Source organism: Astyanax mexicanus, chromosome 20 (genome assembly GCF_023375975.1).
Source record: "Astyanax mexicanus isolate ESR-SI-001 chromosome 20, AstMex3_surface, whole genome shotgun sequence".
Classification (NCBI taxonomy): domain Eukaryota; kingdom Metazoa; phylum Chordata; class Actinopteri; order Characiformes; family Acestrorhamphidae; genus Astyanax; species Astyanax mexicanus.
Genome location: NC_064427.1, coordinates 39461894 through 39473440, shown reverse-complemented (window position 1 = coordinate 39473440; position 11547 = coordinate 39461894). Strand labels below are relative to the sequence as shown.

General features: G+C 36.5%; 1 protein-coding gene across 2 annotated transcripts; it reads left to right on the top strand.

Annotated features, from left to right (window-relative positions):
* Positions 1 to 208: 208 nt before the first annotated feature.
* ccdc169 (coiled-coil domain containing 169) lies at positions 209 to 10890 on the top strand. Of its 2 annotated transcripts, none has more exons than XM_022681480.2 (8): positions 209 to 377; positions 1756 to 1838; positions 3689 to 3799; positions 5394 to 5434; positions 6785 to 6883; positions 7783 to 7836; positions 9096 to 9148; positions 10690 to 10890. In XM_022681480.2, the coding sequence occupies exons 1-8, from the start codon at positions 304 to 306 to the stop codon at positions 10781 to 10783; spliced, it is 609 nt and encodes a 202-aa protein (XP_022537201.2). In that variant the 5' UTR covers positions 209 to 303; the 3' UTR covers positions 10784 to 10890. The 2 variants fall into 2 exon arrangements, with proteins under 2 accessions (XP_022537201.2, XP_022537202.2); XM_022681481.2 differs by having other exon boundaries at positions 212 to 372.
* The last annotated feature ends 657 nt before the right edge of the window (positions 10891 to 11547 follow it).

Genomic DNA, 11547 nt, shown 5'->3' with positions numbered 1-11547 from the left:
ATTGAAATATATATTTTTGTACATGTTGATGTTAGTTTTGAATATTGTCATTAATAAAAAAAAACCACCTCCAGGGGAAAAAAACACAGGAAAACAGTAAAAAAAAAAGTTTACTGAGTTTAGCGCATGCGCAACCGCTGAGTAGCACATCTCGATGGGTGGCACAACTCGATAGAACACCGGCATCGAAGAGTCGACTCCTCCAGTGATTCACTTCAGGTCTCCATGGGTTACCGCCCAACAGTGTGCAGCTCAGAGCTCAGAGCTCGCGCGATTCACTACTGCAGAGAATAACTTTCAGAAATGGGAGATTCTGATTTAAGCAGATATGATTTATCACGACTGCAGGCGGAACTCGAGCAGGAGAGAGAGGTTAAGTATGTATGACTATTAACTGAAATGTTTAAAGACTAAAGAATATAAAAAAAAATGCACAAGAGTGATACTGGAAATCAGAGTTAATAGGGAACAGGGTTTGTTTTAAAGAACTTTATGGAAAGTTACTGCTGCTTGCTAGAAAGTGTATTTTCAAGGATAAACCTGCCAAAGTACACTCTAAAAAACAGAGGTACGATATGAGTACTGTTTTGTACTACATTCTTTATCATTGTCGCCTCAAAGGTACAATATTGTTTTTTACAGGGTCAGATTTATTCCTTCTGAAGTACAAAGTCATTTCTAACAGCAATAAGTACAAATTTGTACCATTTAACCTGCAGCCAAAAGGTACATTCAGTATTCTGCATCACTGCACTAATAAACTATATATATTTTAATTGCACATTTTTTATTTGAAAGCCAGACAATTTTGTATCATCAAGTTCTTGACACATATTCAGTTGATGATAATGTTTATAATGTTTATAATCTATACTGGCACAAAAAATATGGGTAAAAAAAGTACTTTTTTGTACCTCAATATAAGGTACAGCTCCAGCGACAAGCTTTATACGCTTTTTTAGGTACAAATCTGTTCTTACTTTTCTTAGTGTGTATCCGCAGATGGAAGTTTTACTTACACAAAAGGGTTCTGAGGGCAGAAAAACAACCAATCAACACAGTGATACAGGGACATATTCAGAGTTCACCCCTAAAAAGATTAACAGAAATAATAAAAGAGAGTGATACTATGATATGATTTGGTCCTCATTAATTATGTATTCACCTCACAGTCTGATTGAGAATATCTTTAAGGCTAGAAATGTTTTGGAGTGGCGTTATCCTATGCAAATACAGTACAATTTGTTAAAGTTAAATGTTACATTAACACTTATTTTGTATTGGTCAGGCATTGGATAATTCACTGTGATGTAAATGTACATGAATAGGGATGTTTAATTAATTAATTAATCAATTAATTGATTGATTTAATTTGATCTAAATCTCAGGGTCATTATTATTAAAAGAGATGCAGGTGGGTGGGGGTGGGGGGTAATCACTAGATTAGTGAGACTGTCAACAGTCTAACAGAATATACTGTAATTGATGCCATGCATGTAGTTTGGTTTTACACTATAAGTGCTTAAATAAGTGAATTAATTGTTATATAATCTTAATATTTGATCTTTCTGTTTTGCATTTTACAGTTATTACAGTCAGCTCACTGTGTGCATTGTCTGATTTTGCTTGCAAAATGAATAAGCTTGATTTAGTGAAAATATAAAAGTACTACAGGATATTAATTCTCAGCGATGCTGAAGCTCACTGTGCTCTTTTCCTGGGTTCTCCTCTGAAACTCTGGAACTGTGTTTAAAGAGAGATGTTGGTGGGCTCTGTTTCTGACCTGAGGAGCACTCTGACTGATCTGGAACAGCGCCTGCACAGCGTGGAGGGAGAAGGTAATACAGTTATCTCACTCTCCATTACATTTCCTGAGACCTCAGTTATAATAAATGACAGAATGCTGCAGGTTTAAAGGCCTTGATTGGTCTTTTACAGAAGGCCGTTTGCTGCAGGTCTGCAATCAGTTCCAGTGTTTTGCTTAGAAAAATGGCAAACCATTGTATATGGCGTCACATCAATGTCAAAAGTCAAAATCACTAATCCCAGTCAGTCCTAATTCAGCCTTTACTAGTACAAAATGTAAGATCAGATAACAATGATGAAATACGCTATATATATATATATTACAGTGGAGTTTTTTTGGAATTATTATAGAAAAAAATAATTATAGATAGTTGTAACTGGAGTTTTTACAAAAAAAAAAATGTTTTATAGATATTTCCACACACAGTACCAGTCAAAAGTTTTTTTTTTCCTACAGTGTAAATTAAAACTGAATGTACTGAAGTAACTAGTGTTAAACCAATCAAAATACTCTGTTAAGCATTTTTAGGTGGCTCTGATCTGAGGCTGGTAACTCTGATGAAATTATCTTATGCAACAGAGTTCCTGATGAGAGCCAATTTCATCATAATGTTTTGATGGTCTTTGCGACTGCATTTGAGGATTCCTTTTAAAATTCTTGAATTTTTTTCTGATTCCTTAAACTAATGTTTTCTTTATTTAGTTGAGTAGTTGTTGCTTCTCATAATCTGGATTCGAACATTACTCAAATATTCACTATTCACTGTATACCTGTAACTCTACCTCTTCACTACTTAACCTTAACTGATGCTCTCAAACACTTTATTAAGAGACAAGAAATTTTAGTAATTGACTCTTGATGAGTTCAGCACAGCTGTTAACTGAAAGCCTGAATTCCAGGTGACTCTACCTCATAAAACTGACTGAGAAAATCCAGCAGAGATGTTCAAAACTGTCTCTATCTTTGCAAGAGGTGCTATTTTAAAGAACCTAAAATATAAAAAATATAATTCCATATGGTTTGCTTTATAGTTTGGATGACTTTAATATTAATCTAGAATGCAGAAAATATTAAAAATAATTAAAAAACACAGAATTTAAGGTGTGTCCAAACCCTTAACTGTACTGTATATCAAAGATAGCATAAGACTAGTTGGAATAACATTAAGGATATATCATCCTTATCCTCATCTAATGTCATTAAGTTAATGGACCCTTTCCAACAGACTCGCACTACACACCCAATACCTGCACTACTGCTATACTTGCACTGTCAATACACACTTTCATTCCGCAAAAACTGTGAACTTCAAGAACTTTACGCACCCATTCACTTTACCAGCCTTAAGCTATTATTATACCATATTTGCACTACTGTTTTATACGGGTTCTATTTATACTGTCATCCCATCTCAATCACCATCCATATTGCACTATTGTCTTCCGTCTTACTTATGTTTATTGTGTTCTTGTTGTTTTGTACATATAGTGTCTCCCACTCTTTTAGATTATATATCTTATTATTTTTACTTATATTTATATATCTATTTCTCCCCCACACCACTGCACCTTGTTTCTGTCTCATGTATGTCTATTTGTGTCCCTGCTGTATTGTACACATAGTGTCTCCCATTCTTTCTTTTATTATATCTATTATCTGTACCTGCTGTAAAATTGGGAAGGAGAGTAACGTAATTTCAATTCTCTGTATGTCCTGTACATATGCAGTACTGACAATAAAACTACTTGACTTGACTTGACTTGACTTAAAATTTGGGTTAGGACTGGTGTGATTTTGGGCGTAAACAGATGGTCATTATCTGTTTGGTTAGAATGAGCTGGCTGTAGATCAGTGGATAAGCCTGTTTTCTGCTCTCCTCAGGGAATGAATGGAGAACGAGATATGAGACCCAGCTGGAGCTGAATGGGCAGCTGGAGAGGCAAATTGGAGTCGTACAGGAGAAACTCGAGGGCCTCAGTGGAAATCCCATGGGTACAGAACATATATTGTGTGTGTCTGTTTGTTATCAGGTGTTGGCATTTCACACATGGCTTGTGTGTATGTAGATGTTTGTACTGAATGTGACTGTGTGGCTTATTAGTGTGCAGATGTGATTATGGTATAGGTGGGGGTGGAAACGTACAGAATAACTGTGCTTTTGTGAACATATCGACTCTGTGTCAAAAGCTTTATCAATTCGTAGTGAAACAATGGAATTAACAGTATATGTATAATGTTTGAATAGAGTTTTTATATCAGGGGTATCCACCCTGGTCACATTGGGCCTGTGTGGCAACAACCAACAGTACACCTGATTCCACCTGTTTAATCAGTTGATCAGTTTATACACAACTGATCACATGAGCTTCTGTTTGGCTGAAATGGAAAAAAAAAATATCTGCAGCCACACCGGCCCCATGTGAACAGGGTTGATGTTGCTGGATTATTTAATAAATGTATACACTCTTAAAAACAGAGGTACGATATGAGTACTTTTTTGTACTCAAAGGTAAACTCTTCATAATTGTAGCCTCAATGGTACAATATTGGTCTTTACAGGGTCAGATTTGTTCCCTCTGAAGTACAAAGTCATTTCTAACAGCAGAAAGTACAAATTTGTACCATTTAACCTGCAGCCAAAAGGTACATTCAGTATTCTGTATCACTGTACTAATAAACAATATATATAATTTAATTGCACATTTTTTATTTGAAAGCCAGACAATTTTGGATCATCAAGTTTTTGAGCCATATTCAGTTGATGATAATGTTTATAATCTTTATAATCTTTACTGGCACAAAAACCATGGGTACAAAAAAGGACTTTCACTGAAAGGTACTTCTTTGTACCTCAATATAAGGTACAGCCCCAGAGACAAGCTTTATACTCTATTAAGTACAAATCTGTACTTATATTTCTTAGTGTGTAGAGTAGGCTTTAACAAAGAACATCAAGGGTCTTTGATTTCCCAAAAAAGGTTTACGCTTAGTCTTGGATGACGTAGCATTTTGAATAAAGCATTTAGTCTAGGATTAGGCTTTATCTCTGCAAATAAAATTCATATTTCCACACTATTTAACAATAATGCAAAAAAAAAAATTAAGTAAGCTGTTTTAGAACAAAAAAGTGAAATGAAAAATATATATATTTTTGTAATTCTTGAGTAAAATATGCCTACAGTCAGAGTGGGTTCAGTTAAATGGGACATTCAGTTTCCGAAGTTGTGCAGAAATTTAACATCCTCGATCCACAGTGTCATGTATTGTTTACTGGGACTAAGTCATAGAAGGCATTACCACCCACAGTGGACAGCACAGTGGGTGGTAATGATCATGATCAGGGGTGGCCTGATAGACTTTTCCGTGTGAAACCTACAAGTGATTCTGGCAGAGTGTACAATTGTGCACATTCAATGCACAAAGCCCCACACAAATCCTGGAAATCAGCCCAGCATTCTTTGGCTTCGTAGGACATGGCATATCAGTGTATAAATGTAAAACTATATATTTTTATGCTATCTGATGCAAATTAATAAGGTTTTTAATAAGGTTTTATGTCAAAAATGTATTGTATTTCTATTTTCAGATCGACTGGCCTCTATCCGGTCATATGATGAAATGACAGTGGTGAGTCACAGAAAGCCTTCATGATCACGTTTGCACACTGCTAAATTTGATAAATACTACTACTAATACTCATATTAGTATAGCAGACATCCCAAGTTGCAAAAGTTGATTTCAGGAAGGTTACACCCCCCCCAAAAAAAAGGAACAAAAAAAACTTGCACACACACCAAAGGATAACGAAACTTTACTTTTATTTTAATTATTATTATTTTTTTAATAATATTTAGATAACTCAGAGGTGAAATGAGTTTTATATTTTTCTTTTTGGAAGGCCCTGCCTCTGCTTTCCCTGCCTCCGCCATGATCTGCTTTCTCTCACTCACTGAACAATTCCTGTCCGGGAGGGGGGAAAAGCACTGCCCGCCCACACTAAAAACTGATTGGCTGTCTCACAGACTCTTTGCAGAGAACAGGCCAATCAGAACCCTCTTTGTTTTCTCTCTCTCCTTTCCACACGCGATTAGAGAAAATAAAAGTCTGTGGCCTGTGTGCGCGTTCGAGGCACTCGTTCTGAATTCCGGGAGATTATATGTGACTCGCGGGCATCAGGGAGCCACTACCGAAATGCGGGAGACTCCCGCAGCTTCAGGGAGACTTGGTTTGTCTGGTATAGTATATCATACATCGCCGTATATTGCCCTTTCAAAGTCATATGCTCCATTGGCAATGCAAAGAAAGACTCGTCTTCTCAGTCACTGTAGTTCTGTGCACTATCCCTTTAAGTGTGCTGGAGCTGGCCCATGCCAGGAGCAGATTAAAATCATCCCGCTGAAAAAATGTTTAATCAGTGAGCAGCAATCAGTTGATGAGAGGAGGGGAGAGAGAATGAGCTCCCAGCCTAATGCCTGATGAAGGGCTGAGCGAGAGGGCCAGAGAGGATAGAATTATACATAGATTTAAAGTGTGAACACAGCCTGGGTTATTCAAACCACTGAGCGGAAGAAAAGCAGGATTACTGTCGCAGATTACTGAGCAGTTTCACTGTAAACACTGACCGTGGCAGTAATGAACGCAGTCTCTCATATTTCACCATGCATTAGAGAAAGTGATGAGGATGCAGTTGAGATTTTGCTTGCTTGACTGTAAGTCGTTAAATAAATAAACGAGTGAGTCATTAATGCTACGGTTTAAAGCAGCTGGCTTTATTTGAGTGGTCAGTTCATTGCATTGAACTATTACATTTGCACTTTGTTGGATAAGGGGGTATTAGCATCAACAAAACATGAAAACATGTCCAAAAGAAGTCACATTTGTGGTTTTGTGCATCTGTTTGTGTGTTCTTTCTAAATGCACAGTTGATCAACTTTGCCACTCTAATTGCGTTGTTTTCTTCCCGCTTGATTTAATCAGGATGCTTTAAGACAAAGACTTAAACTTCTGAGCACAGAGAAGACAACCCTTCAGAACCAGCTGCTGGAATATCGCCTGAGGATCGACCAGGAGGGCAAGGTATTTTTTTTTATTATTTTAATAGATATTCATTATCAGTACCAATGATCTTAAACCCTGTCTGTTCTAGTCCTAACACTCTCATATAGAGGCCTCTTTGAGAAGACAAGCTTTTAGTTTTTATTTATCATGTCCTATTACTCCAAAAGCTAAAGAAACCCACTATAAAATTGTAACAGCAGTGTACCCTGTAAATGACCTTATATATAAAAGATTTAAAATTCAGACGGGTTCCTGTACTTTTTGCTCTGGTCCCTTGTTTATACATGATTTTGCCATTTTTTTCAAGTCACTAGAACACTTTAAGAGAATGAACAGAAAGACTAAAAAAATGCATTCTATAATATCAAAGTCCTTGCTTTTTTTAATTGTGTGAAACTTAACTTGTGCTTTCTTCATGCTTAAAGACGATTTTTGCCTCCTTGTTTAATTAGTGTTGTTCCCCATTGTTTTTTGCTCTCGCATTTTATATACACTTTTTGCTCCCTTTCTTGATTTGTACATTTCCTTATTCAATAAAAAAAAAAAAAAAAAAAAAAAAAACAGTCCTAAAACTCTCACCCAAACATCCAACCCAAACAAAGAGCCTAAGCCTGACCTTAAGAAAGCACTGCATTAATCAGATGCTCAGTGAATCATATAAGCTGCTTGTTATCATACAGTGTCTGCAGAATGTTCCTTACTGAAATATATTGGATTGAATGAGGTGACTGGGACTGCTTGGTCTCCCCTGAGACACAATGGCAATTATCTTACACTGATACTGCCAAAGACGTCTTTAATGGGAGAGGCATGGGGAATTAAATGTAATCTTCCTGTCTCACTCAGTGTAATATGAAATATGGTGTGGACAGATCTACGTGATGTGCAGTGACTGTTCTTATTTCCATTCATATTAGGCATACCAGAAGGCTTACGATGAGAGACGAGCCTATCTCACAGAGATTGCAAAGGTGAGTTTGGTGGTTTGTCGTGTTTCATCAATAGATGTGTGTGTACTTCTGTACTGTATACAAAGACCCACAGGGAGTGGGGCAGGTAGCAATAAAGGAGAGACAAGAAACAAACTTGCCTAAGTTTATTTTTACCCTCTACTCACATACATTAAATAAAGGAAAGCATTAGCATTCAGCTATCACATTTGGTATCAGTTTACTACTTGAACAACCTTAGTATCTTAGTATATCTTACTATCTTTAATAAACTCCTGAAGACTGAGCTCTTCAAAGAGCTCTTACTCTCCTAACACCTCTAACTAACTACCTTCTACTACCAGATCAGGAGAATCTCTCACTATCTTTAATAAACTCCTGAAGACAGAGCTCTTCAAAGAGCTCTTACTCTCCTAACACCTCTAACTAACTACCTTCTACTACCAGATCAGGAGAATCTCTCACTATCTTTAATAAACTCCTGAAAACTGAGCTCTTCAAAGAGCACTTACTCTCCTAACACCTCTAACACACTAACTACTTCTAACCTCATTTCCTTCTTCCCCTCCTTCACTCCTCTGTCCCAATATTTCCCTTTGACCTCCTTTAAGCCCTGTCTAAAGATGTTTTTAACTTCTATTACTTTTGTAATTCACTATTGTAAGTCGCTTTGGACAAAAGCGTCTGCCATATGCAATGTAACGTAATGTAATGTAATTTAATGTAATGTATAGTGATGTATAGTGATGTTAGCAAACTTAGAATTCACCAAAAGACTGGCTTCTTTTCTCTGTGAAACTTTCTCTCAACTATGACTAGAGTATCACTTCTGATGTAACTTTATGATTAGAATAGCATTGCTGAGATGTAGAGTTCACTTTTTAACACTTTTTCCCGCATACCAGGACTTCTCACAAGCTGCCTTCACTTAAAAAAATTGGTAGAACATCTGAAATTTCATGGGATTAAACATTTATATTGCTCTAAAAGTCTTGCCTTCTTGCTGCTACTTCTCACCACATGAACTAGGGGATCTAAATCTCAGTTTCAGTAAGGAGTGGGACAAAAGAACATCAAACTCAAAGGTAGGTCCAATCAGAATCTATATTTCAGCTGTGGGGCCAGAACCAAACATAATCTCAGTGTCAGCAGAGGGTGGGACAACAGAAAGTAAAATGTGCATTGGTCTAGTGTAGTAATGGGTCTAGTGTAGATGTTCTATAGGTTCTTCTTATTTGTTTTTAAAGTAAAATGCTGTGTTGTCATTTGTACATTTTCAGGTGTCTTCTGCCATTGATTTGACCAGAAAGCAGCACTTAAATCCAGAGAAAAGGTAACATCTTAAACAATCATCTAAATGTTAATAAAATAATTCTATACATTTTGGGGGAATTTTTGGTATACAAGATACTGATAGGTTGCAGTTAGTTGTTCCACTGGGTAATCCTTCTACAGCTCAGGTGGATTGTCTCCAGAACAATTTTAGACTGACAGAATTTTAATGTCAGAAATCAAATGTTTTATAAAAAGTTACAGTCCCATATCTGAAAAAGCTACAGTCCCATATCTGAAAAAGTTACAGTCCCATATCTGAAAAAGTTACAGTCCCATATCTGAAAAAGTTACAGTCCCATATCTGAAAAAGTTACAGTCCCATATCTGAAAAAGTTACAGTCCCATATCTGAAAAAAGTTACAGTCCCATATCTGAAAAAGTTGGGAAGGAAAATACAAAAACCCATGTTTCATGTTTTATTTGCTCAGCTTCATTTAATTTGTTAAGATACATAAATTTCTGCATTTCTGTTCTGCAACACATAAAAAAATGGGACAGTAGTACCACTTATAATAATAATAAAAAAAACACTGCTGTCCTGTAAACACATTTCAAGGTGTACAACATTATGGGATTGTTTTGTGCCCAAATTCTCTACACATTATTAGCTAGTGACAGGCAGGCCAATCCATTACTGATACCTGTACCCTCTTCTTCCACAGACATGTGGTTTTGCATTATCTGGTTGAAAATGCATGACTGGAACAGATGTCATCTTGAAGGCAGCATATGTTGCTTCTTGATATCAATGTACTTTTCTGCATTAATGCTGCCATTGCAGAAGTGTACCAACACAACCATGTACCATGACAGACACTGGCTTTCTGGCTTTCAGAGCTCACATTGTCCAGCCCAGATGCTAGACAGGTCAAAGGTCACAGATGCTCAGCATAGGCTTCCACCCTTCCTCCATGAATCATTTAATGATATTATGCGTGATAGAGGGAGAAATATAAATTTGTTTGGAGATAAACTGCCCATCTTTGTTCCTTAAAGACAAAAACCTTGTCTGTATACTGCAGATTATGACCACCTGTTCATTGTCATCACATCATTATTTAGTTGTTTTTACTTAATTACCAGCCTTAATTTGCCTTTGTCACAACGTTTTTGGAAAGCTGCAAGCTTGAAATGCAGGAATGGAAACATATTCACAAATAGAAGAACCTGACTTTAAAACCCTGTGCTCATATTTATGCAATGAAATAAATGCCAAAGTAACTATATAAAGCACTGTGGGGTTTTTAAAAAGTAAAATGTACAGAACAGGGTTTTTTAATGTGATTTGTACTCATTTTACACTTTACACTCCACAAAACATTGTCATAATCATTTGGTTCTTGTCAAAGTTGCTCCATTCTCTGGACTTGCCAATTTCTTCAAACTGTGTTGATTATGAGAACCAATTGATTGTTTCTATCCTAATACTGTATAATGCAGACCAATGCAACACGTGAGTGGTTGTAATATTTTGGCCCATCTGTGTAAATGTATTGGATAACTAACTAACTCACCATAAACATTATTTATTGCTTCTAGAAGAATTCAGGGGACTCAGAGGGACTCAGAGGGAAGGAGAGGTCCAGCCAGAGCAGACTTCACACAGAGTCGACTGCCGAGATTAAAGCGCTGATGCAGGAGGCCAGGAAACATTGTGGATGCTCCTTCAATGCTGAGATTGTAAATGAGGATGAAATGTCTTGTCATCTCGATCTCAGAGAAATATACAGTGGAACAAAACCTTGTTTTTCTGAGAACTTTCCTAAACACTGGACTGTTTACAAAACCACACAGCTATACTATACCAACAATACATGAACTGAACATTAAACAATACATATATGAAGGATAAGACAGTCTAAAACACCACTCTAAAAAACAGAGGTACGATATGAGTACTTTTTTGTACTCAAAGGTACACTCTTCATAATTGTACCCTCAAAGGTATAATACTGGTCTTTACAGGGTCAGATTTGTTCCCTCTGAAGTACAAAGTCATTTCTAACAGCAATAAGTACAGATTTGTACCATTTAACCTGCAGCCAAAAGGTACATTCAGTATTCTGTATCACTGTACTATATATATTTTAATTGCACATTTTTTATTTGAAAGCCAGACAATTTTGGATCAAGTTTCTGAGCCTTATTTAGTTGATGATAATGTTTATAATCTTTATAATCTTTACTGGCACAAAAAACATGGGTACCAAAAAGGACTTTCACTGAAAAGTGACTTTCACTCAAAACACATTTTCGATAAACACACACTGTACACCCCCCCCCCCCCCCCCCCCCCCCACACACACACACAGTATGTTTGGCCAAGGGCTAATAAACATTGCTTCGAAACTAAACAAATTATCTACTCATATCTTGAGTTTAATTCATTTTCTTTTG